This window comes from Peromyscus maniculatus, chromosome 20, assembly GCF_049852395.1.
Source record: "Peromyscus maniculatus bairdii isolate BWxNUB_F1_BW_parent chromosome 20, HU_Pman_BW_mat_3.1, whole genome shotgun sequence".
NCBI lineage: Eukaryota > Metazoa > Chordata > Mammalia > Rodentia > Cricetidae > Peromyscus > Peromyscus maniculatus.
This window is the reverse complement of record NC_134871.1, coordinates 27,505,321-27,532,422: the sequence shown is the minus strand read 5'-3', so window position 1 is coordinate 27,532,422 and position 27,102 is coordinate 27,505,321. Positions and strand designations below refer to the sequence as shown.

The 27,102-nt window shown below is 50.0% G+C and overlaps 1 protein-coding gene and 1 long non-coding RNA gene across 3 annotated transcripts; one reads left to right on the top strand and one right to left on the bottom strand.

The window, feature by feature from the left end:
- Nucleotides 1-754: 754 nt before the first annotated feature.
- LOC143269666 (uncharacterized) lies at nucleotides 755-5,107 on the bottom strand. The gene is made up of 3 exons (XR_013046251.1): nucleotides 4,990-5,107; nucleotides 1,505-1,645; nucleotides 755-1,112 (listed from the first exon to the last, which is right to left on the bottom strand). It is a non-coding gene; the product is annotated as an uncharacterized LOC143269666 (long non-coding RNA).
- A 10,903-nt stretch (nucleotides 5,108-16,010) lies between these two features.
- Nucleotides 16,011-22,923, top strand: Osr2 (odd-skipped related transciption factor 2). Of its 2 annotated transcripts, none has more exons than XM_015996379.3 (4): nucleotides 16,011-16,372; nucleotides 19,888-20,649; nucleotides 21,588-21,687; nucleotides 22,381-22,923. In XM_015996379.3, exons 2-4 carry the CDS (start codon nucleotides 19,994-19,996, stop codon nucleotides 22,561-22,563), a joined length of 939 nt encoding a protein of 312 aa, XP_015851865.2. In that variant the 5' UTR covers nucleotides 16,011-16,372; nucleotides 19,888-19,993; the 3' UTR covers nucleotides 22,564-22,923. The 2 variants fall into 2 exon arrangements, with proteins under 2 accessions (XP_015851865.2, XP_006977670.2); XM_006977608.4 differs by having other exon boundaries at nucleotides 16,234-16,372; nucleotides 22,463-22,923.
- Nucleotides 22,924-27,102: the final 4,179 nt, after the last annotated feature.

Here is a 27,102-nt window from a genome sequence, read left to right as displayed (position 1 = left end):
TTCAACTTCAGTTCCCAACTCCAGGTTCCTGCCTGCAGCTCCCATCTGACTTCCTCCACGATGGAGTGTGACCTGGAAGTGTGAGAGGAAGCAAACTCTACCCTCTTCAAGTTGGCTTTGGTCACGGTGTCTTATCACAGCAGCAGCGAAGCAAGCTGGAACTGTGGACCTGGGTGTTTTGTCTTCCCAGCAGCCCTTCCTTTGGGCCTTGCCCTCCTCATGCTTGGAAGTGGGAATGTGACTCAGGTTTATTTCCCTGGTGAATTAGCCAGATAGGCACACTGCACCATAAGCCAGTGTATCCAGGCCTTCTCCTGCTAGGCATTTATTATTTACAAATAACCTTTCTAAATGCTTAAAATGTATTCTTTCATCTAAGATTCGTGTAATAGGATATGATAACACTATTACTATCTCTCTTTACATGAAGGAACTGAAATACGTATGCAGTCGCTTGTCTGAGATTGTATGACTAGGTGGCAGAGGTGGACTGCACGGTCAGCCCTGTCCTACAGCTTGTGCTGCTCGTCCGCAAGGGATGACAGCCGCTGCCCCGGGGTTATGAAGAAAGGGATTCAAGGTGTGATTTGAGTTGCCGTGTGTAGGTGTGCCTAGACCCTTCAATCATGGGCATGCAGTGACACAGACCACAAACTCTCTCTAACCACAGGGAGGTGGGGTTTGTCACCTAAAACCTAAAAAATCCTGGCTAATAAGGCTTGTCTGGGGGGTTGGGGGGGTGGCGATCAGGAAAAAGAGAGCAAAGACGTGAACCAGGATGTGGAAAGCCCAAGGTAACATTTTAAAAATTATTTTATCTATTATTATTTCTGGGTGTGTGTGCATGTATATGTGTTGTGTGTTGGGGAGGGGCACCTATGTGCCATAGAATGCATGTGATCAGAAAACAACTTGTAGGAGTTGGTTTTCTCTATCATATGGGTCCTGGGGATCGAACTCACATAGTCAAGCTTGGTGGAAAGCCTTGCTGAGCCATCTCACTGGCCTCAATGGTATATTACTGTGACATTCACATTGCCTTCATTGCCATGGCCTGTGCTGGCGACCATCTGCAAATGTACTGTCTGTCCACAGACGCAATCCACCGGCCCCTGAAAAGAAGCCCAAAGGCAGAGGCAAACAAGGTTATCGCCTGACCAGGACAAAATGTGTGATCTGCCTTATAAATGCCTGGAATTTACAGCACACTACAAATAACCCATAGAAAGCAAGTTAAACACAAAACAGTCACACTTTGGGAACTGTGAAAAACTCTGGTCCACAGCAAACACCACCCCAGGAGACTCTTCTTGGCTCCCCAAAGCTTTTGAAATGCTCTTTTAACTTTCCTGATTTTAAAAAGTGGTAATGAATTGCGGACTCTCCTGAGAGGAAGCACAGTCCTACTTGAAATTACTCCCTCACAAAGCAACTTGGTGGCCCAGAAGGCACTTCCTAAACGTACTGACAGAGTCTGTGGAGGAGGGAGCATGGAGGGGTTTACCAGCTGGTTCTTGGAAGATGACTCTTGAGTTAGCACACCCACCCGGAGACCAGCTGGAGGGAGGTGTGTGGTGCGAGTCTCTAGTGCCAGCGACTGCAAAGGCTGAGGCCCACGGTGCTCTTGAATCAAGGAAGTCAAGATCTCAGAGTGAAAAAAAAAAAAGGTCAGAACTTAAGAAACTGAGACAAATGACCAAGAACCCACAGCCAGTAAAGCAACAGCGTTGTAAAGAAAATGCAGGTATTATGTTTGCCAGACCTTTGTCAGCAGCGACAGGGTAAATAAGTAACTCATACTTTGTGAGCGTATTATAACTTTGTTTCAAAAACTTGAGGGGCTGAAAAGATGGCTCCATTGGCGTCCTGCAAACTCGAGGAACTGAGTTCAACTTCCCAGAATCTGTGTAAAAGGCCCGGTGCGCACCTGTCACCACTGCAAGGAGGGACGGGACACAGAAGGGTCCCTGGGGCTCCCTGACCAGCCAGCCCAGTGAAGTGCAGGTTCAGTGGGAGATCGTCTCAAAAAACAAGTGGGGAGTGAAAGACACCCCCCATGTCAGCACACACATGCACACGCCCACACCAACAAGTACACATACCATACACACAGCATACCAAAAAGGCAAAATGAAATAAAAGTTGAATTACTCATCACAGCTTTTTCCTCACAAAAGGAACTAGTTTGAAAAGCCGAAAGTGCTTGGTTAGCAAGATCTGGATGGCTACAAATCAGCGCTGAAGAGGAAAACTGTAACAAGCAGGCCGCTCCTGGTGGGGCTCACCCTTGGAGGAGCTGGAATGCACTGGTTTGATTCTCTGAGGCAGGACTGAGTGCTCAGCCTTTCTCAAAGTTCTTCAACAAAGGAACAACCCCTCCACCACCACTGTAGCAAAATTATTAAAATTCTGATGTGTCCTGAACACTGTGTAGGAAACTGTCATAGATCTCAGGGGTCCCTGCCAGGGCTCACATTTTACTCTGTAAATCCTAATTATGCTCCTGCTAGCTGAGGCCTAGCACCTGGGGTCCTTCTGGGACCTCCTGGCTCCTGTTCTCTCCCGTGCCCCCGCCTGTGTGGGAGAAGCCAGAAAGTACAGCTGCTGCCCCAGGCCCACGAGCTCTACTCCAGGCTCTGGAGCTTTGAATTCCCCCTGCATGTAATTATAAAGTATGCATCCAGTTATTTACTTTCCCTGTTCCATGCAGAGTGTGTTACTGAATAATCACAGTTCACAAGTAAACCCAGCTTTTCTGCTGCAAGGTCTGAATTAAAAAGATTACAACCCTCTATCATTCCACCTTAAACAGAAACCACTGCTTGTGGGGCTTTAAGAAGAGGACGGATGGAAACAATGAATCTCTGTGCTCTCAGGAACGCCAGCACACTGTGGAATTAAGATGTTTACATGCATTTTGTTGTTTCTGACAGCCCTAAATTGCCTCATTTAGAAAGGTAGAAAATAAAATGTCTGTATCCCTTGCATTTCCAGGAACCGAGTCTGGCAGCTGATTCACTGTTGTCTTCTAAAATTTGAAGCAAGAAAAATTACAGCTGAAGTGGCATCAATTTGCTCTATTTATCTTGGGAATTAACTTTAAAGCTTAATTGTCAGAGACAGTGACCTCTATCCTCATGAAAATCCCCAGAGAATTAGACAGACAGGCTACTGGGGGGCAGGGAGATGGAATTCAGGGTTGAAACCACCCTCACGGAGCGTAAAGGAAGACTCTTAGCCCAAGGATGCAAAATGGCCCTACAAGTGCCTTTGCTCAACACTCAGACCAAGTTCCTAGCCTCTGCTTCTGTCTGACCCATGTTTCTGCCATCGAGCTGGTCCCAGAATTGCCTAGATGTCCCTTGCCAGAGGGAAAGGAAGTATCATTGAAAGAAGCTGAGTTGGGGTCTAACTCTAGACCCGGTTCAGCTCTCGAAAGACCTTCTGTGGATGGTCAAGTAGCTAGAGGATGAACTGAAGAAACTCTGATTGTTTAGGAAGGCCTCTGGGCAGGATTTCGCCTGGAAATTTCTCTTAATCTGGCAGAACTTGGAACAAATGTTTGGCTGAAAGCATATACTATCAAATTAATAGAACAATTGTGGGATAGAGAACAATAAGTCAGAAAACAAAAATCCAAGCATACAGCTCATAAAGTTTGCTTTATGTGAGTAGTACAGTGCTGGAAAAGTACACATTGTACTCAGTGAAATGACACTCCCGCCCACCCCACCCCTCCCAACCCAGCCCCATCCATTCTGCACATACTTAAAAACAAAGAAGAGGGGAAGAAAGGTATGAGCAAACGGTGTCCAGGCCTCTGCTGTGGTCAGTACTAAAGCCAGGTGCTCAAGAGAGACATCACTGCTGTAATGAGGTCATGGAATAGCTAGAGGAAACACTGACTTCACAGAATATCCTATTGGAAAGTACAAAAGCCTCAGCTGACTGGCCCTGCCCTGTATCATTGCCTTGTAGAAGAGCTGTGATGAGCAGAAGCGACCAACCTGAACTGGACTGTCCCTGAGTACACAACCATCTCCTGGATGGTTAGATCAAGTTAGATCAAGTTCAAAATCTGCAAGAGATGACATCTGCTTTCCTTTTTCTCTAAAGCATGGACCTCATTCCTTGCTTTGGCTTTGTCTATTGAGGGGTCTCTCTCACTCTAGGAAAGTTGTTCCCTTTGACCAAGGACAGTCCCAGGAAATATTTTCATGGAATGATGAGTGGGTGGAGAGTTGCAGTTAGCAAAATCAGATCAGGGAAATCAGTCACAGCAAGGGGCTGAATGTCAGATATCAAAGCCAAATAATCCCAGGGAGGGGTTCTCCAATGGACTGAAGAGGCTTCTAGGGTAATTCCATCCCACCAGTAGCAGTAATTAATCCTAGGGAACAGGAGAGCTAATTTGAGAACTATGCAGAGTTTATCGTCTCAAATACATGCAAGTGGAAGCCAATGAAAGGGGACACGAGAAAACAGATTTGTGGTTTGGGATCTGAGAAAAAAACAGGTCATAGGGAACAAGACTTTGGAATAGTTACCTCTCCTTAGCTATTCCTAAGCAGCATTTTGGACCAATATTTCTCCAACATCCAGCTTAGTCACCTGGAGAGGTCTTTTAAAAGGCCGGAATCCCAGACCCGGCTCTTGAGAAAGTCTAGTACATGGACTGGGCAACAGTACTACTCAGGTTTAGTTAATGGATTGAGACTGAACTTTTGAAACTTTTGGACAGAAACAGATAAGCAATAGGAAGCCATTAGAGATTTGCAATATATTTAAGGGAAATGTTTTAAAAGGTCCTTAATGAAATACCTGTTAGTAGAGACAATGGCGTGAAGGAGCTCTTCTCAAATTCAATCTATGTCACCTTACAGAGGAATATTCCTCATCAGCAGGACTGTTAGAATCCCACCTAGCCCTTCCTCAGTCAGCCCTTCACTCCACACTGCACAGAGGACAGCTAAGGCTGGATTCTGGTACCTGAGAGTTCTTGGCAGCACACAAGACTTGGCAGATCAAGTCAGCATCTTTTCCTGGAGGCAAATGTCAGCTTCACTCTAGATGGAGTTGTGAGCCATAGCAAAGAGAGCCCTCGCCTGAAACGGTAAGTCCCAATCAGGTCTAGCATAAGGAAATTCATCCCACCCACCCTCAAATCTCGTCCTGCCTCTGCAGCCAAATGTGTAAAAAGAGAGGACTATAAGATACTGTCATCAAAATAATTTCTCATTCCATGGTCCAAAATCCTTAAAGCCCAACATGTAGAAGAGGGCCAAACCAACTTAGGTGGGCTTTTCTACCTTTGCGGGCGATTGGAAACTGTATGGTGAAGAATCGCTGGGTGTTTTAATATGTGTGTATGTGTGCTATAGAACATGCATGCCCTTCCTATACATCAACTGTATACATTACTATTTAGACATGTAATTACACCCTAAAAGGGGGGAATACGTTTGTATGTGAGGGGTTGATAAAAGAAAATGTGATTGTACACAGACGGAACATTATACTTTATTTTTAAAATATCGTATGGCTGGCATAAACAAGTCATAGCTTACAGATGTGTATAAGTCAGCACACACTGTGCACATCTGCTGGTTGGGAGGGGAACCTGGGCTTTAAATTTTGTTTGGGCTGTATGTTCTTTTCCTTTTTAGCAGAGTGGGAGCCAAAAGGATTGAATTACAGTAGAATATAAAATACCTCCTTTAAGGAAATGAATGCGTAAAAGGACTATCTAGCCAGTTCTCTCAGACACGGGAACCCCTGGGGCTTGTGTAAGTGTATATTAGTGTCTCCTCAATGACACTCCAGATGTTCCTGCAGCGGTGGAATCCCACTCCCCACACACTTGTCCCAAGCCAGGTAGCAACCTGAAGAGTGACCGCAGATGGAAAGAGGAGCAATGGCCTTTGGTACCCTGTCTGCCTCCACCGGGAAGACCAGTTACTGAGATCCATTCTAGGTTTGGAGGGAGGAAGTCAGCCTGTGAGTACTCACGTGCAAGGCTCGGAGGCAGAGCTAACTGGGCAGGCAGAGGTCCCATCAGAACAACTTTAAATGGTAATTAGCTTTCTCTATACTTATCTTTTGAGATCGTCCTTGGGCTCTGGCTGAGCAGACTCCTCACTGTGTGTGAGGTCTGCCTGCAGTTTTGACCCTGCCCCTCTGAGGAACCTGAGCTGTCTTTCCCCCCACCCCTCAGTTTCTGGCAACAGAGGCTATTTAAAAAAAAATAAAATAAAAATAAAAAAAACACAAAACACTTGTTCCGGCTTTTACAGACCCCTCTCACCTCTACCCTCCACTTCAACCTCTTCTGCTTCACATAGCAATAGGGCCAGGAAGAATCTGGGACCGCCTCCACAAGTGATGTACTATCTCTTTTTTCAGCCCCTCTGCCAAGGAAAACATAGAGTACTGCTGCAAAAGACTAAATCGGTCAGCCTGCCCATCACGGTCCCATGAGGTGCCACGGGGCCCTCCTTAAGGATCCACAATCTTCCCTTTCCAGGCTGGCTCCTGACGTCGGCTTTCTTTGTCCCGACCTCCTCACTCTGGACAGAAGTCTACAGCACCCCTAACTGGAGTCAAGGACTCAATGAGAAAAGGACAGGTGGTGGTAACCGGCTCCACGGCTTCAGAGTCCCGCAGATACAGACTCACAACACCCACCAGAGCAGCAAAGGGAGAGTGGACCGGATCCCAGATACCCGGCAGTGATTCCGGCGCCAGCACACGATGTCTACTGTAGGACACAGAGGAAAGCAGGTGTGATGTCTACTGTAGGACACAGAGGGAGGCGGGTGTGGTGTCTACTGTAGGACACAGAGGGAGGTGGTGTGATGTCTACTGTAGGACACAGAGGGAGGCAGGTGTGATGTCTACTGTAGGACAGACAGGGAGGCAGGTGTGATGTCTACTGTAGGACACAGAGGGAGGCAGGTGTGGTGTCTACTGTAGGACACAGAGGGAGGCAGGTGTGATGTCTACTGTAGGACACAGAGGGAGGTGGTGTGATGTCTACTGTAGGACACAGAGGGAGGCGGTGTGATGTCTACTGTAGGACACAGAGGGAGGTGTGATGTCTACTGTAGGACACAGAGGGAGGTGTGATGTCTACTGTAGGACACAGAGGGAGGCAGGTGTGGTGTCTACTGTAGGACACAGAGGGAGGCAGGTGTGGTGTCTACTGTAGGACAGACAGGGAGGCAGGTGTGATGTCTACTGTAGGACACAGAGGGAGGCAGGTGTGATGTCTACTGTAGGACAGACAGGGAGGCAGGTGTGATGTCTACTGTAGGACAGACAGGGAGGTGGTGTGGTGTCTACTGTAGGACACAGAGGGAGGTGGTGTGATGTCTACTGTAGGACACAGAGGCAGGTGTGATGTCTACTGTAGGACACAGAGGGAGGTGGTGTGATGTCTACTGTAGGACACAGAGGGAGGCGGTGTGATGTCTACTGTAGGACACAGAGGGAGGTGTGATGTCTACTGTAGGACACAGAGGGAGGCGGGTGTGGTGTCTACTGTAGGACACAGAGGGAGGCAGGTGTGATGTCTACTGTAGGACACAGAGGGAGGTGTGGTGTCTACTGTAGGACACAGAGGGAGGCGGTGTGATGTCTACTGTAGGACACAGAGGAAAGCAAGCCGCAGAGCGCACACGGTTGTTCCCGGCATCCATTCTCTTCATACGTGGGAAAAGTCTGTACGGCATCTGGAGACCCAGAGAAAAGATTTCATTTGAAAATCTCCCTTTCCACCAGAAATGCCCAGTTGTGGGTTCTGCTTTTTGTGGCCTCTCATCAGAGAGGAAGCCTGTCTTCCTCCTGTGGTCCTCGCTGGCACTCAGAATGTATCCGTGTTTGAGTAGAAGGTTTAACGGAGTCATCAATAATTGGCAATATTCACTCAACCTAGTAGAATCATCAGCCGGTAACCTTGGGTCTGGGATTTTGTGATTTACATGGTACCAAGGTTATAAATGTATGTGTCTCTCTCCCCAATAGACTGAAGCTACCCAGGGCTGACCATACTGAACCCACAATGCATACATTTTAAGTTATTTAACACATGAGTCATTTACAGTGGCACACACCTTTAATCCCAGCACTCAGGAAGCAGAAGCAAGGCGGATTTCTGTGAGTTCGAGACCAGCCTGGTCTACAAAGTGAGTTCCAGGACAGTCAGAGTTACATGGTGAGACTGTTTCAAATAACAACAACAACAATAATCATCACATTTAAAATCTACCCATGCCCTTGCTTCCCCGATTTACAAGCATTTTAGAAACTATTGCTCTTAATACAATCCAGGTTACTGCCAGGTCATACGGCCTGTCAAGATAGTGTGGTCAAGGATGAGACAGGGGGAACAGGACTAGTGGACATGCCCATATGACACATTCGTGATCTCCTTCCCACTCTCCAGGGCCTGGGCGGGCCCAGCACTAGGGCATTTGGATGTGTGCCTCAGGGCCTGGGCAGCACCACATACTACGTGTGCTTTTCCAGGCAAAGGAAAAGGTGGCTGTGGCCTGGCCTAATGCACATTAGAAATACTGCAGCCTGGGACCCTGACATCACAGTGCCCACCCAGTCTGGTTCCTGGAGACAAGCCTGCTTGCCAAGCAGAGCCTGGGTGTGTGTGGGGACAAAGGACAAAGAGGGTTAGGTGACTGTAAAATGGCATGTGCAGTTAACACACACAGTGTGACCAGGCGTGCACAGGTACGAAAGGAGTGGACCTCTCAGGGTGTTTCCCTGATTTATGACATTATCTAAGTTTAGGGCTCAGAGGCAAATTAACAAAGCTTATCTCTTTCTATAAGATTTGGACTCTCTGAGCTTGCATCTGAGTTTATCCTGGTCCACAAGAACCAAGCCAATCTACTTCCTTGACTCTGAGGAGGGTGACAGAGCAAGAAGTAATCCATTTCTCTTTGGGGCTTGTAAAGAACCAGAAGTGAGAAGAGGCTTGAACCAAGTGTGGTGGCCCATCAAGGCGCCGGCCTACTGAGAAATAACATCGTTGTACATGTCTTCTGGTTGGAAAGCCAAAGGCTATGCCGCTTCTGGCATTCATTTCTCTTTCTTTCTTTCCCCTTTTCTTTCCCTTTTTTCTTTTTGGTCTTTCAAGACAGGGTTTCTCTGTATAGCTCTGTCTGTCCTGGAACTCTCTCTATAGATCAGGCTGGCCTCGAACTCACAGAGATCCGCCTGCCTCTGCCTCCTGAGTGCTGGGATTAAAGGCCTGTGCCACCTTGCCTGCCTGGCTAGCATTCATTTTTCAATAAATGAGCTGGCTTAGACACTGACCTTCTCCCCTTGACTTACAAGAATGTCCTAAAACTGTAGGAGAATTCACCTGGGCGGTGGTGGCACACGCCTTTAATCCCAGTACTCAGGAGGCAGAACCAGGCGGATCTCTGTGAGTTTGAAGCCAGCCTGGTCTGTAGAGCAAGATGCAGAACAGGTACCAAAACTACACAGAGAAACCCTGTCTAGAAAAGAAAAAATTGTAGGAGAATTCGATATAGTTTTAAAGATTACTGATAAATAGAAACACTAAACACTTTTAAAACCAAGGGAAACCAATCTTAAAAATTCTACTTTCCTTCCCCTACCTCAACAGGATAAAAGTTCAAGGTTTCCAACAGTGACACAGTTACCCAGTACACAGTACATAATAGACACTAAAAAATATTTGTTGAAAGGGAATTGTATGGGCCTTATAAGTTGGCACCACATAGTCTATTTGGAGTTTGGCAACTTGGATTGGATTCAAGAAGAGTGCATAATCCTCCGGGGAAATATTCTCAGGCAAACAGCTACAAGGATCTTCATTTTCCTTTGTTAAAACTTGTGTCTGAATTCAAATATTGGCCTTGGCATTTCCTCTGTGCTCCTGCTCTGAATGTTACTGTGTCAAACTGTTTGCACTGGGAAGCAAATCCTGTTAAGAAATAGGATCCCTGGTTGTAAAGAGATTACCATGCTCTGACCATCACACATTTTACATTTTAAAAATCCTCATAAGAAAAGATCATTTTAAAAGAGCAGCTATTTGTTTAGGCTGGAGACAGATGTGTATATAACTCATGACTGTGGGTAGTGCAAAAATTAATTTTTCTGTCTTCAGTGGCTTTCCTGTATTAACTCATTAAAAAGAAGCTTTTTTAAAGTCTGAAAATTGAGGATGACAAAGCCTTTGATTAAACTGGATTGGGGAGGGCTACTGTCTGTGCGGCTTTTTAGTACTCTTACTGCTAATAGTCCCCTGACCCCCAAATCTCTGAGGGGAACAAATGGTCAGTGGAGGGACTCTTTGCTCAGTGAAAACAGACACAGGAGTCAGGGTCTAGAGACTCAGAGAGAAGTGGCCTCTCCGGGAAGTGAGTTCAGTTGGCATAAGATTAGAAAGCTTGTTTACGTTCAGGGCTTTAGTAAATACTCCATAAGAAAATCATCTCGCACTCCTTAGAGAAGCGTAAAGGACTTGATCCAATTTAAAGGTGGCAAATCAACAGGTCCAGAATGAAGACCTATGTGCTGGCATGTGGCCTGGTAGGTGGGCAGTTTGGAGCAGCAAGATGAAGAATGAGAGCTGGTTGGAACCAGTGCAGACAGAGTAAGTAAGCTGAATGTGTAGACAGTTTCAGGGTCCTTCAAGTAAGAGCCTCAGGGTGACCCTGGAACACAGCAGCCCCTAGCCCTTGCCCACACTTCATCTCATCAGGTCCGACGATGCTTTACCCCTGTGCCATACCCTGTGACCTAATGCAGAGAGGACAGGCAGGCAAGGGCAGATGTGTGTGGAAGGGTACACAGCAGACATTTAGAGTCCCTGAGAGGTAGTGACTGTAAGAAAAGAATGACATTCGTCTGGATAAAGAGAGTGGGTGAGCACTCCAAAGACAGAAACTATAAAATGAGGTTAGATGCTCAATGCACTTGGTCCCTAACGGAAACATTTGTTGAAGTAAAATGAGATCTAGTATTAGATTAACAATTTGGTGGCCGCCAAAGAAGACACTCGTTTTTCAAGACAGGGTTTCTCTATGTAGTTTTAGTGCCTGTCCTGGATCTCGCTCTGTAGACCAGGCTGGCCTTGAACTCACACAGATCCGCCTGACTCTGCCTCCCAAGTGCTGGGATTAAAGGCGTGCGCCACCACCGCCCGGCTAAAGAAGACACTCTTATCCTCAACAGGTTTCCAGGGATATTAAAATTGTCCCTGTAGAGCCAGGTGACCAAAATGAAGAAATCAGTGACTGAATGAGCAAGCTGTCCCACATGTTTTCCCAGGGAAGGAAGAAAGAAATGGGTGGGGAGGAGGAGGAGGAGGAGGAGGAGGAGGAGGAGGAGGAGGAGGAGGAGGAGGAGGAGGAGGAGAGGGAAAGGAGCCTGAAAGAGGCATGGGCTTCTCCGTTGCTCCCAAATGCCGATTTCATCAGATCAGTGATTCTCAAATTATAGTGCCTCATATTCACCTGGAGGACTGATTTAAACGCAATTTGCTGGGCTGGCTCCCAATTCTGACTCAGTAGGTGGGGCAATTCGTTTGGCTACCCTCACAAGCTCCGTGCTGATAATAGACCACACTGAGAAGCCGAAGTCTCCTACTGTCTGTGGATGGCTGGAAATGCCTAGGCTGTCTTCCGGCCAGCATTTTAAAAAACAAAAGTCAGCGGCAGAGGAGGAGCTGCTGAGCTGGGCCGGGAGGATTAGAACGCACTGGAAATCAGGATTTCCGTTAGAATTCCCACCGTTTTAACATTAGGAAGCTAATGCACACACACACACACACACACACACACACACACACACACGCACGCACGCACACACACACGCACACACAGGCACACACTCTCGTGAGCACACACAGAGCCACCACGTGAAAGTCCGATATAGCACAGTTCCAGCTGCTGTCTTTTAAGACATGATCGCCCATCTGTCCCACGAGAGAGACAGTCTTCTGGGATGCTCCTGGCTCTTGCCCTCTGCTGTCTTCCTAGTTGCGGACACTGGCCAGCTCAGCAGGAAGAATGGAAAGCTGTCCTTAACCTCTCACCTAGGAGTTGACCTGACTCTTTCCATCCAGGAAAACTGCAGGAGATCCGCCGCTCTGGGACACTGGGAGGACAGAGCCCTCCGGGTCACCGCGCACCCTGGCAACCACGCTTTCGTCGCACCGGTCTTGAGATGCAGAGCCGGCTCTTGCGGGTCTTGCCCAGTACTTGCAGGAGCCAGCGCACTGTTCCTGCAGTTCTACACCCTCCTCCCACCCTGCCCCAGAATGCGAGACCTGGAGACCTGCTGTACACTAGCCGGCAAGAGAGCGTTGGGCCGCTCTCACCCTGGTGACAGGTCGCTGGGGTGGCCTTGTTCCAGCCCTGGACTTGACAATCCAAACACAGACTAGACCAGAGCCCTGGGTTTGCGCCACCACCACCCCCATCACCCACCCCCGGCTTGGTCATGCAGCTTTCACCGAGATTCCATGTTTGGCCTCCCCAAGCTGCTTCCCCTTCAGTGTGTCCTGGTGCCCCCCAAGGTGGCAGCGAGAAGTGTGTATGCTGCAGACTCTGGTGGGAGGAAGCTGAGTGAGGGGCTCGGGCACAGGGACAATACGCCCTCCTCACCTCCCTCTAGTGGGTATGGTCCTACAAAGGGCGCCCGGGGCTGGTCAGTCAAGCCTGATTTGGGATTGCCAGGGCGGGGATCCATGACTTGGGTGTCAGTCTAGCCGCCAGCTGTACGCACTACTTTCCCTCTCCTGCAAAAGGGCTCAGGTTCAAGCCAAGGGAAGCAAGGGGTGAACGAGATCAGGAGGCCACACACTCACTCCCTGGAGCCCACGCCACGAAGTGGTCGACCTGCGCCTCTAGGGGGCGCTGCCGTCCTTCCAGCGGGCTGCAGAGCCACAGCCGGCCGCGGCGCCTTCCCACCTTGTGCAGTCAGAGAGCCCGAGACCCAGCCACACTTCCTCAGAAGATGGGATTCTTAATCCTGGCCCCTACTTCCGCACCCTCAACTCCGCGTCAAAGGCGTGCCAGCCTCTCCGCTCCCCTGGGCCCTCTTTGCTCTATGACTGGAGTGCATGCTTGCGTTGTCTGCAGCAAAAAACAGCGAAGGTCTCCTCTGCGCAGAGGCTGGGGAAAGCTGGGGACCGGGAAGCCGGCCCTCAAAGGGATCCTAGGGAAAAAGATAAGCTTCCCATAATTTGATTTTTAAAAACGGTACAGGTGATTTAGCATGCTCACAGCGTGCAGTCAACTCCAGGGAGTCTGTGTGTGACACCTGCTGGCTCCACCCGCGGACTCCTGGGTGGGCTGGGGGCAGTACGTCGCCACCACTCCCAGCTCCTCTGGGCTAGGCCTTGACCCTTCCTCCCCTAGCGTAAACGTTGCTGTCGGGTTTGGGGCTGCAACCGCCCAGCCCGCTCCTGATCAGTGTGTTAGCCATTTCCTCGCAAGCGTCCCTGGTGTCCAGAGCCCAGTGCCGCGAGGACAGCAGCTGACCCGATTCGCAGGAATTTGCAAGTGGAACGGGCAGCTGAGCTCCGGAGGGAGCTGGGACGGCCCTGCGGAGACTTTAGACCTGGGGGCGCAGCTGGCCTGTGGCTGACTCCGGGCGGGACCTCGGCTTCTGCACGCCGGGGCCCCGCGGCCGGTTGATAGCCCGGCGGGCCAGTTTTTCTGCACCCGGCGTTGCTGGGGGTCTAGCTGGTGAGCGACTCGTGGGCGGGCTCTCCCAAGGAGTGCGCCCTAGACTCCGGCCAGCACTTGGGCCTCCCCGGGTCTGAGCACCCCGAAGTTCCGGTGAGGGTTCCAGGTGAGCAGGAATGTTCCGGGATGGGCAGGTGCAGCCGGCCGAGCCTGCGGCCGTGCGCGGCTCGGCACCGCCGCACCCCTCCAGGCCGCGGGGGCTCCCCGGGCCGCGCGGCTGCGCTCAAAGGCGCGAGCTCTGGAACTCTCCCCTACCTTTGCAGCCTCCGCAGTGCTGGGGCTGGGTCGGCCCAGAGTTCTTCTGAGGCCGGGGTGCGCGAGGTAAACATGTTTACAGTAAAACCCTGGCTCGGGAGGTTTGGGGAAAGAGGGTTCAGCTAATGGGAAGGTGGGAAGCCCATCCACCCCGGGGGAGAGCGGGCGGTTCGGTACCCAACACACACTGGGCGTGAAGGTGCGAAGCCTGCTGCTGGAGAGGCTGCCTCCACTTGAGTGAAGAGGAGCCGGGAAGCACGGGCTCAGCCTCAGGTCACCACCCGGTGCGTCTATGTCCTGGGGGGTCTGAACGAAGAGAAAGTTCCCTCCCGTTCTCCAAATTGAGAAAGGCTGTGGAAGGAATGAGGCGGTTGGAGAGAGGGAACCGCAGGCATCCTGGGAGCTCAGGCTCGGGACCTGGCGCTAAAATGAAAGCAGCCTATGGAACCCACTCGGGAAAGGGTTACTTAACCCCCCGAACTCTCCGAGGCGTTCTCCTACTCCCACGGTGTTCGTCAAATTTATTCTGAAGTGGTCAAGCCCTGCAGGATACTGAACACGGAGTTGCATGTCCCAGGCTCACTGTGTAATCCTTGAGAACCGAAAACTGGAAAAGGGGGGAAAGAGGACCTTCTGCTCCTGAATTATGTTTTTACCAAAGAAACGAAAATTTATATTCACTTCGACAAATAAAATAAAAGGCTTTTACCTTAATATGAGGTGGTTTGCGTAGTGACCGCCTGCCGCCTGTGCTTAGCCTTTGACGGCTCTCGGCGCTCAGCTCACGTCCACCCACCTCCCCACACGGTTGAGGTTACTGTAATTGTCCTTTGAGAAGGGTGGCTGAAACGCATCTTTTGGAGGAAGGCTTTTGAATTGTGCAGTTTCTTTAAAAGATCTATGCTCCTCCAAACACCCGCTAACGTAAGTGCCCTTCGGTGACTCGTTTGGGACCAAGGACGGTTTGCTTAGTTTTGTTCAGGCGCACCGCGTCCGAAACGAAGCTGCGTGGTGTAGATCCGTGCCATTCCCTGTCACCCTATTCCAAAGGGGCTGGAGTGACTTTTCATTCACACGCTCACAAAGTAACTAAACCTTTAAGAGAACTAGGAAGCCTAACAGTGCACGTCAAATTCGATTAATTTTCCTGGCGGCTGGACAATGAACTCAGTTTTTGCTGAGAATTAAGATAATGCATGTTTTGAGACGCTGGAATAGTATTTTCCTAAAATTTAAAAATGATTGTTCTTCACCCATTCCAGATGGGCTCTTCATTGTTTGCCAATGGATCGCAGATGCCCACTCCTTTAACCAAGTTGGTTAGCTGCTTATGAAATGTACATTAGCTGATTAAAGCTTACATATTGGAAGAAATTTCTTCTGGAACATTCCACATGTCTTGACACTAATTATGAAATTAGTCAATTGTCACTTCCATAAACAAACTTCGTTTTGAAAACAGTGGAGGAAAACAGACTACACATATAGCCATAATTGATCAAAAATATGGGCAGAACTATTTTACGTTGGGGCAAGGGAGGTACATGCTGAAGAAGAAAATCCAGAGCTGATTGCCTCGGCCCTTTGAAGCAGATGATCATATAAACGTGTTAAGACGTGGAAACGAAGCCGGCCAGCTAACGAAGGAGAAGCACAAAATGCAAAATGCCCTTTGGACTCCTCCGAGGACTCGGAAAAGCAAAGACCCAGAAGCTGAGCTTCCAACAGTGTAAGGAAAAGTGTCGTCCTGGGAGAGGGGATGGGCGTTGTCTTAGTGTGTGAGATTCGAACTGAGTCACCTTGGGCTCCGTGTCTGGGTGAACAGGGAAACCTCGAGCAAACCTGCGCCTTTAAGACTCAGTTGCTATCCAAACACAAGTAAACAGAGTGGACCATTAGCGGGCGCCGGGCGCGGAGGCGGAGCCTGGGTGCCGCGGCCCCACTCCAGGGCAGGACGCCCGCCGGGAGGGGAGGCGGGGCCGCTACTAAAGCCTTGGACTCCGGGCGAGGGGCAGCCTGGGGCGGGCCGCGGGCCGCGGCGGAGCTGAGCGCGCTCGCTGCCGGAGGGGGATGGCCCTGCAGGGCTGCGGGCTCCGACTTCACCCGCAGTCCGCGGCGGGAAAGTGGCCCGGGCACCGCGGGCTGGGCGAGCGCTGAGCACGCCTCCAGAGCACGCGCGCTCCTTTTTACACGTTCCGCTCCCACGGACCGACCAAGAACACGATCCGCTCCCCCAGATCATGTCCTCGGCTCCCGGGACTTCGCGCCGAAAAAGAAGTTCGCCCAGCTTGGACCTCATGACCTTTCCAAGCTGTGCGTGCTGCTGCCCCGACCTGGTCTGAACCGCGCTGCCCAGGCAGACCTCGGCGCTGGCGGTGAGTGTCTCCCGGCCCGGCTGTAGCTGTCCTAAGGAAGGAAGGGATGTGGGGGTTCCAGGAGCGCCCCGGTTCTGTGTGGAGAGCCACAAGTTCAGTCCCGGGCCTCGTGCTCTGGATCCCTCCGGTCCCTCGCATGCAACTCCCAACTAACACACCCAGTCGAACCTTTGTGTGCTGCCCCGAACTTTTGTGTTTGGTTTGGGTAGATTTACGCCTTCGGCAAGATTTATAAAGAGGCGGACCGTCGTATTTTGTGGTCAAACCCCATCATCCCAAGACGTTGCTCCCCCGCTCCAGAAAGCCCGACCCACGCGTCCTACAACAGCCCTGGCTCGCAGCACAAAAGGGCCGGGACGCACGGTGCGGTCAAGCCGGCGACTCCGAGGGCGCATTTCACGGGGGGGAGAGTCCAGTCATAGGTGATTTTCCCCCCAAGCGTGGGCTGGCCTCTTGCTTTTCCTTCCGCTCCCGCCTTTGCCAAGAGGGCAGCAGGCAAGCTCCCCAGGGGCCGAGACGCTCGGATTGTCGAGAAATAGCCGGGAAGGGAGTCGCGGTGGTGGGAAGAAGGGAGGACAAGGTGTTTGTGGAGACGGCCCGGCCGAGTCAGTCCCCCCACCTGTGAGCAGAGAACAAAAGAGCGCTGGCTGCTCCCGAAGCGAAACCGGGTGCAGACAGCTCTCTGCAGCCGACTCCACAAACTGCAGTCTTGAACAGAACAAGAAAATGACACGGGAGGAGCGAGGGAGCGGAGACAAACCCAGATTATGTGGAAGGCATCCTAATTTAATTAACTCCTTGGGAGGGCAGAGGCGCGGGGAAGGGGCAGGAACTTGGTGGCTGCCCCCTGCACCTAATCAAGTCCCCCCCCCCCACACACACACACACCATCATGAGCTCTTCTGGAGCTCTCTGGTTTATATAAAGTTCTGCTGTATTTGAGTATTCAACGAGCATACCCATCTATCCGTCATTTCACTCAGAAATCAATACAGATGGGTTAGCAGATGACCCCAAACTGTATTATTTTTAGATAACTCAGTGTATCACCCCTGTTACCAAAGCTGAAGATCCTTTATCAAATTAACCAGAGTGCCTGTGTCCCCCGGTGTTTTGAACGTCTCAGTAAACTGAAATTAGTATGTACAATTCTCCCCTGCTGACAGCCAGTGAAACTTAGAAGACGTCCAACGCCTGGGAACTCCATTGAAAACCGATGAGAGAAATGTAGCCTCATCTCCATTGAACCGTTTATGACTTTTCATGGTTTAACTTTCTCTCCTCGCAAAATTAAAAGTAACCAGTGGTCCGAAACAGGCTGGTGGAGAATTGACAGACAGCGGAGGGCTCGCAGTTAGTGCCTGAAATGGAGTGAGCACTCAGCCCCAACAAAACGAAAGTACCTTAGAGCTCTGCGTCCACTTAAGCCATGGCTTGACATACATTGCTAGCGACGAGAGCGGGCTTTGGGAACCCGAACTCCCTCGTTAGTTAGGCCAGCGGCGTGTGGAAGGTGTTTAGGGGAGTTCTGTTTGTGAAAGGGTTTCCGATGGCACAGTGGCTGCTCTTCCTTTGCAAATTAAAGCAAACTTACAGTGAAGCGGCAGTTTGGGACGAACAGAAATGATCCAAGTGTCCTTTACGGTATTGGGAGGAGGAGAGTGGCTGCAGACAGAATTAAGATTGTGACCTTTATGGCAAAGTTCACTTAGAGCATTTAGAGTAAAAACAATCATAAATGCGGGTAGTCGTTCTGACGACCAACTCTCCATCCTGGCCCTACACGGCCTGTGCTGAGGATCGTGTATTGCCTCTTGTATTTATTTCTAAGAAATCTAGTCTGGGAATACACCCAACTAATAATTTCGGTTTCCTCTCTATGTGGAAGAGAGGCTGCTTTTCAACACTAGGGGGAAAATGTTTTGACTCCCTGGAAAATCCTCATTACCCACGGAGAAGGAACTAAAGATGAAATTTATTATTTTTAATTGAAGAGAAAATAATCAGTGATGTTAGTAGAATCCTCCCCACACACACAGACACACACTCACACACACTCCATAGGAGAGAGTTTGAGGGCTGAACAAAAGTGAATAGTGATTTGTGTGGTGGGAAAGTTTATTACTAATGGGAGTTTACAGTTTCGGTTGAATGGTCTGACTGAGACCCTCTGACTGTTACACACCTCTCATTAACTCCCAGCCTGAACTCCCAGACCGCATACCACCAGGCAGAAGCAGTTCATTAATAAATCTCTTGTCTCCAGACTGTTCCAAGCAGCGGAGGAAGGTGGGGGCCCACGGAAGCAGCCAGTTCCAGCCCTGCCAGAGCGCTGTGCCATAGCCCCTGAGTCTGCTGGCAGATGCACCCCCGAGCACCACTGCATAAACGCGCGCGCGGGGAAGAACAGTCTGGTGTAGAAGGGGTTTGCGGGGCAGGGGGAGCAGGCCAGGCCCTCTCACCCTCCCGCCGGGTCCCGAGCCTCAGATGTTGGGGTTAGCGGCGCGCTTGGCCGGCTTGCTTCCTTGCCTGGCGAAGTTCTTGCTCTGAACCCCGCACCTGGAGGCCACCCTCGGCGGGGCTGGCAGAGCCCGCTTATAACAGGGGGTGGCTGTGGGAGACGGTGGGCCCACTGCGCACGCAGGTGAGGCGCTCCGGGGAACCCGGGCTGCCAGTGCGGAGGCAGACAGCAGGCCACACACACCCCGGGCCTCGGTGCACGCGAGGACCCCCTGCAGCTCCTTCCCTCGGCCTCCCCCAGAGCGCACACTGCCCCCCCACACACACCCCGGGCCTCCCGAAGGTGCCAGGTCCAGAAGCAGACCCCTCATTGAGAGCCTAGTGCTCAGTCTGGGAAGAGGGGTTCGGGCCTCAGAAATGTTCTGTGTCCTCACCCCAAGCGGGCTGGCGTCTGAACCATCTGGAAGGGATCTTGGTAGGGGTGGGAGGAGGGGAAGGGGTGAGCCCAGGCCGAACCCAGCCCCCGGGTGTCACTTTCCTTTCCTGCGGGCCCGTCACTGCTGATAAATGGGAGGAAGGCCGAGGAAGGCGCAGGAAAACCAGCGAGGTCAGCGCGGGGCGAAGCCGAGCCCTGCTGGTGCCCCGGGTGAGCGCGGGCGAGGCGACCACAGCGGGCCACAGCGTGGGGACAAGCCACGCACGTGGATCGAACCAGGCCTTCGGGTCCCGGGGAGCTGGCCAGCTTCTCCGAGCCACGCAGCTGGCTCTGGGCCTTGACCCCTCAGCCCTCCTCATCCCCCCCCTAAGAGGATGCGGGTGACCCGGGTCCAGGCTGGTGCGGCGCCGGAGCCCCCGTCCGCCTTTCTTCCCCGGGCGGAGTCCCCTCTCCCGGAATCCGATCCTCCTGCCACCGGCTCGCCAGAGGGCCACTTGCCGCCGGGGCCCTGGTGTCCTGGAGAAGGGAACTTAGGAGATGTAACCCGCGGGGTAGCCCAAGGACTCGCGGGGCTGAATAATAATCACGGTGTCTCCCTCTCTCCCCTGGACGTTTTTAGGGCCTCCTCTGCGAGCTGCTGTTTTTTTCTTTCTCTCGCGCCCGCCGGCCTCTGAGACCTGGAAGAAGGGGGCGGCTTCCCGCAGCCCCCCGGAGCCGCCAGGAAGATGGGGAGCAAGGCCCTGCCAGCGCCCATCCCGCTGCACCCATCGCTGCAGCTCACCAACTACTCCTTCCTGCAGGCAGTGAACACCTTCCCCGCCGCCGTGGACCACCTTCAGGGCCTGTACGGGCTCAGCGCCGTGCAGACGATGCACATGAACCACTGGACGCTGGGGTACCCCAACGTGCACGAGATCACGCGCTCCACCATCACGGAGATGGCTGCGGCGCAGGGCCTCGTGGACGCTCGCTTCCCCTTCCCCGCGCTGCCCTTCACCACGCACCTGTTCCACCCCAAGCAGGGGGCCATCGCCCACGTCCTCCCAGCGCTGCACAAGGACCGGCCCCGTTTTGACTTTGCCAACTTGGCGGTGGCCGCCACGCAGGAAGATCCCCCTAAAATGGGAGAGCTGAGCAAGCTGAGCCCCGGGCTGGGCAGCCCCCTCTCGGGCCTCAGTAAACTGACTCCGGACAGAAAGCCCTCCCGGGGGAGACTGCCCTCCAAAACGAAAAAGGAATTTATCTGCAAGTTTTGCGGCAGACACTTTACCAAATCCTACAATTTGCTCATTCACGAGAGAACCCACACGGACGAGAGGCCATACACGTGTGACATCTGCCACAAGGCATTTCGGAGGCAAGATCACCTGCGGGATCACAGGTGAGGCCGGGAACTACGGGAAGGTGCATTTGCCCATGAACTGTCCCGGCAGACATCCTCAAGTGTCACTGAAATCCAAATCCCTCCCAAAGCTGGCTTCAGCTAACCGCCAGCGCTTACCTCCCCACCCCAAGCGATGAGAAGGGGCCTCACTCGGTCCTTGAGCAGGAAAAAAAAAATTGGTAGCTTGGCTTTGGCCTAGGAGTCAGTAATTCTATTTCCTCTGGGTCGGCCTTGGTCCTGAGTGAGGAGTGAAAAGTTAACCTCAGACCCCGGAGTCCTTCCAACTGGATGGACTTGGGTGGGAGCGGGTGCAGGTTTGGGGGCCGTGGAACCATTTCCGGACAATCTACTGGTCCCTCCCCACCTCCCCGAGTACCCCAGGGCCGCCCACCGGCTTTCTTATTCTTTGAGGGGTCTCGAGGTCGCTGTACTTAGCAACAGCTACCAGCACCCTCACACCCTGGATTAGAAAAAGACAGTGAAATAATTCCCACCGTAGGGGTGTGGAGGTTTCGCCCAAATCTTATCCCTGACTTCTGAGGTGGGACTTTCGTATCCCTCCCCGAGGCTGTGGAGTGATTCCCAAAATCAGCCTCCACCCCACTCAGCCTTGCCCTCCGTCTTGATTTGGTTCGTTTAAATCCCAGGGAAAAGGCCCGGAGACCCCAAACGGCTCTTTGTGCAGCGTGTGGAGCTCCAGAAACACGCCAGAGAGGGCGGTCAAGTGTAGATAAAGCCAGACGGCCGTGAATGTTCCCAAGAGTCTGTTAGCTGAGGTTAACTATAAACAGAATTTCACAGAAAATCTAAGAACAACATAGACAATAGGCATTCTGCTTCCTCTGCCCTCTCAAAATTTCGTTGGAGTAATTGTGGAAAGTAAATCCTAAGCCAAAGGGACAATCATTTCAATGAAACCTTGTATTGATTTTCAGGTATATCCATTCCAAAGAAAAGCCCTTCAAATGTCAGGAGTGCGGGAAAGGATTCTGTCAGTCTAGAACTCTAGCAGTTCACAAAACTTTACATATGCAGGTAAGTTCATTTTCTTTAAAATTGCTTCATTTTTATCATTATGGCTTTACAAAAGTGTTCAAGCCAGGGTCTGTTTCTTAACGCTCTTTTCAGGTTAGCTTGGGGAGGGGGCAGAGACACTTTTTTAAAAAGTATGAAATGAATATACATAATAAAGAATTTTTCTTAACGAATAGGCCAACCAGTCTATAATAAATCCTAATGTTAGTATTGTATTTTTTTCATCCCATCTGCTCCGTGTTTAAAACTTCCGTGTTTGGGAGGAAATAAAGGTAATTTTGACAATGGAGCCATGGTGAAATCCCATATGCTCTCTTTCCCAGGGGCCTCGTAATTTGTAGCTTTCAGGATGTTGAGGAATAGTTTAATTTTCCAGCAAACAGGAGCTTCATTTCCCGGGAGAATGGAGTTCCCTAGGAGAGGATCCCCCCTCCTCCTTTCCTGCCCTTGACGTGGCGATGAAATACGTGGCCACCGAGGTGGTCTTATCAGTGCAATCGGGCCTCCGCGGGCGCCTGTTCGTGTGCTTCACGATTGGCGGATGAAGAACACAGATCTGTCCCTGCAGGTCCCTCTTTTGTTGTCGCGCGCTTGTTATGTTAGGGCTTGGTACAGATAAGACAGAAACTGTTGAGGTGGGTGCCCGTGGTGGTGTGAAGGATTAATCCTTTGCCTTGCTTCACATCTGAACAGGAATCTCCACACAAATGCCCCACATGTGGAAGAACCTTTAATCAGAGAAGTAATCTGAAAACTCACCTTCTCACCCATACAGACATCAAGCCCTACAGCTGCCAGCAGTGTGGCAAAGTGTTCAGGCGAAACTGTGATCTGCGGCGGCACAGCCTGACTCACACCCCGCGGCAGAACTTCTAGCGAAGCCCAGGATCTGCCCTGTCCACGCCTCCCACCCGAGGGGCCCACCCCCACCCCCACTGACCCCAGCTCTTCCCTGGCTGCAGCCGCACCTGCAGCTGCCGAGAGTTAACTGTTCTTCCGGAGGACTGAGAACTCTTAGAAAGCCACACACTCCCCCCTTCGCAACCAGCATGTACTAGATCCGTGTAGATATTCACGGCTCATTTTAGAGCTCTGTACATAGTGTCGTGGGTCTTCGTCCCGTTATGTTGTTTTGTTTTTGTATCTTGTTGGATGCACCCAGAGGTGGAAATTGGAAACCAAATTTATCTTTAAAGACTGTATTTTCAAAATAAAACTTTTCTTGTTTCAACGCTTCTTGAGATGCAACGCTTCTTGATGCTAGTCAACTTCTGTTTTCCCTGTGGGTTCCAGAGGAGGGGACAACCCCTGGGGATTCAATGGGAAGGGTGTTCTTTATTCCTCGGTTTTAAAAACAGGACTTCTCGTTCTCTTAATAAAATTTGAGCACTTCCTTTTTGTACTGTGGCATTTTGGAATGGGATCATGCCCGTTTTTTTTTTTTTTTTTCCAAATATATAAAATTGAATCGCCTTGGAGTCCTAGTCCTCTTGTTTACTGCAGTCCCTACGTTTGTTAAGTTTATTCCTTCAGGTAAGTATACTGTAGTAATCACTGTTGATAACACACTGTTCACTGTTATGCCCTTGAAAGGCCCTGATGGCAAGAAATACAGGAAAGGAGCTTCGTGTTCTGGAAGTCCTTGACCTGTTGTCGAAGTTTATGGTGGGCAACTGCTCCTACTTTAGACTTTGAACACTGATTTCTCACTATAAACACAGACTTTATCCTGCCTTCAGGGCATGAGTGTAAAATCCTCCCGCAGAACCAGAAGATATGGAGGATGGAGAAAGGAGGAAGGAGAAACCACTTAGTAGTGTTTGCACACAATATTTCTTTCCAAGGGTGGAGATCAGTTCTGTCAGAAGGGTAGGATTTCTCCACAAAGCAAAGTGAGTGAGGTCACTGGCCAAGGTCTGCCCTTGGAAAAATGTCAAGTGTAGGCTACTCCTTGTGGGGAGCTGCAGTTGATATGTGGTAGCCTTCCAAAGCATGTCACTGTTTCCCAAGTAGCTCTGGAGCCCAGGACACTGGGGCAGTGGCAGCCCCGGAGTCAGCAGGATTTGGGCGGAAGGCTCTGGGTGGAGGTAAACAGCAGATGGTTCCAGATGAAAAGAAAATGACTCAATTCAGAGAACATCCCTGGAACCTGTGGCCCAGTGGCCCAGTAGGCGCTCATAAATAGTTTAATACTGAATAACAGGCTGAATCAGGCATTCTCAGATTTCTTTTAAAAACTGTATTATTTGTGCAAGGGTGGCTTGTTTAACCTCAGGGGATATCAAGCAACAAGTTTTTCGTTTGTTTGATACCTTAGGATCTTCCAGAATGATAGGTGGGGATTTGAAGATAAAATTTGAAATTTCTCACCAGTGCCTGTTTGATATAATTTCCCAGGGGGTTTCAAAGCATTTTAGGTTCTTCTGTTATCCTGCTCTCAGGGGAGCTGGATAAGAGTCACCTCTGGTCTCCCAGGGGCTCATTTCTCCACACCTGTCTCCTCACCTGGCTATGTTCTAACACAACACAAATGCATCCCCAGAAAGAAGAAAGCTCAGAGCCTTCACTAGGAGTGAGGTGGTGTGTGTGTGTGTGTGTGTGTGTGTGTGTGTGTGTGTGTGTGTGTGTGTGTGTTTAGAGGAATTAAATGGCTGTTTATTTTCTTCTGTTTGTACAGAATTAACTCTGTGACCTTCCCTAACCCTACTCTTTCAAGATTCTGGCTGCCTTGACATGGAAGATTTGAATACTTCAGGGCAGGACTAACATTGGCTGTCCCTAGAGACAACCCCCCACCACCAATCTTTCAGGATTTTTCCATGTAGTCAGACTCACAACCCCACCCCCTACATACTACAAGTGTCGCAGTTCCCCTGCACAGAGGTCAGATGAATCATAAAAGAATGACCCTTGCCCATTACCGAGCTGCAAGCCTGTCCTGGGGGTCCCTACCACAGATAGATACGTGGACTGATACAGCCAGCGCATCATTTCCTCCCATTTATTCTAGTTGGTAAAGTAAGGCTCTTAAGTGAAGGAGGAAGCACAGAGAGAGCCCAGAAGGCAGTTCCTCTTCCCATCACACACCATTTCAAAAGTCAAGGTCAATTCACATACAATTTATTTCCTTATTCCTTGATTTATCAAATGTCTGTTGTGTGCTTTTCAGTTGCCGAATCTTGTGACAGTTGCCCTTGCCCTTTGGTTTCATTTTTGCTATTGTTTTATTTAGAGACCAGGGCTTCCACGGCAGCTCAAGCTGGCTAAGAACTGAGTTGGTAGCCCAGACTGGCTTTGATCCTTCTACCTCGGCCTCCTGGGTGCTGGCATAACAGGCTGAGCCACCACTCCGGACCTGGTTTTCGTTTTCTGTTTCTGTCTTATGCACATAGTGGCACATTTAAAGACTCTTGACTTCTCAACTAATTTAAAAATCTGTATGAGAGAGCTTAATTTAATAGCTCTCAGGTCCAGTGGCCATGTAGGCTCAGGCAGGACCACGCTTTGTGACCTCCACACGAGTGACTCCACAGTCTTCATGATTCCAGGTAAAATTCTGAATAGTTGATCCCTCTCCAAACTCTGCGGGTTTTTCTCCTCTATGCTTAAGTACGCAGGAAATGAATCTTGTGTGAGACATTCTTCTAAGACATTGTAAGGACAAGGCAGATCTTGTGTCTTGGGAAATAGGGTTGCTGCTTTTATTTTTTGCTTGTTTGTTTGTTTTCTTTTTTAGTTCAGAGAAGAGTCATTATTTGTGTTTTAGATTAGCCCATGTTTCCTTACACCCCCATCATAGCCAACTTATGAATCAATTGCCTTGGCAAAAGACTTGGCAGAGGAAAGATTACCCATCATAACCACAGTGCAGAAAAGTGGATGAACAGCAGTTACAAATGACCATTGAGTTGTGACTATAACATCATCTTGTCATCTGTGTGTGAGATCTGAAAGACATTTCTGAACACTAATTACATTGTAACCAGTTGCCTGTGCGGAATTACGAGTGAGGGTCAGGTGCCCTCATGGGCACTTAGCTTGAAATGCAGGTCATTGCAGCCCCAGCCCTTCATTACTGCAGTAATTAGCATTATTTTTTTGCCATATATCATTGTATAAGAGAAAAACTTCACAAAATCTAACTCTAAGACGTGCTTTAAAAGTCAACAAATTCAGAGTCTAAAATTATAAATCGGCCCAATTGCCTCTGCTGATAAAATAAAAAGCAGTGCCGGGAATTTCCTCATTTTACCTCTGTCTCAAGCCTGGATGGGCAGCCAGCTCCTGGGAGGTGCTTGGGAAACAGAAGACTGTCAGCACATCCAGGTTTCACACTATGTAGAAACAACAGAAAGTCTTAATGTGAGATAAGTACGGAATGAGCTGCTCTTCTCATTACCATATCATTTCAATATTATTGTAATAAGGGAAGAGAACAAATTGACGAAACCATATAATACATTGCAAACACTTGAGCGTTGGGAGGATTACTCGTATCCACACTCACCAGTGTGTTATGTTGAGACAGTATTTCTCAATTTTTCCCTTCTAACATGTCACTTGACATTGATAGCTACTACTGATGACAATGATGAGCAATAAAGGGGGTGGAGACGCAGAATGATTCAGCTCTGATGACCTGAGATAATTCAAGTTCATTCTTGTTTCTTTTCTTCTTTTTATTTCTTATTGCCTGCACCCCACACAAATTACCTTATTGTCTAAGCTAGGTGAGTTTTCTTTATTGAAACAACCCAAAACAAGAATTGATAGTTTTAAAAAAAAAAAACTGCAAGTAACCTTAAAAGCCCACCTCCCAAATTTTTTGTAAATTATGCCATATCTGCTAGGACAATTTTTAATGAAAGAAACAGGAAATGTAACTAGTGGGAGCTTCAACAACAGAGGATTCTTCTTCTGTTTGATATGTCTTCAGACAGGGTCAAGGGATTTGCAATTCACTGAAGTGACAAGGTCATTTGGACCTAGTTCTTCCCACTTTCCTGTTCTTCCCTCTTTACTCTGTAGACTGGGGCTCCCTTCATGGCCACAAGATGGCTGCAGCACCTCCAAGCCCATTGTTGGCTCATAAGACACATTCCAGAGGTAGAAAAAGATGAGCTCTTCTGTGTGTTTCTTTGTAAGAACTAGGAGTCTCTCCCACAATCCACCTGCAGACCTACCCGGTCTCTTTTGTCTGAAAAAGTAAGCTGTCTTCCTGCTCCTCCTCCAACCACTAACAAGGAGAAGAGCACTATAGCGTAAATGGCCAAGACTCCATAAATGACACTAGTAGGTCTTTCCCGAAGCCCAGGACTACCTGAAGAAAAACACAGATAGGAAAGCAGGCTACCGTGAACAGGAGGCAGGCGTCAGAAATAAAGTTCCCAAGGGCCGCAGAGATGCCTCAGCCAG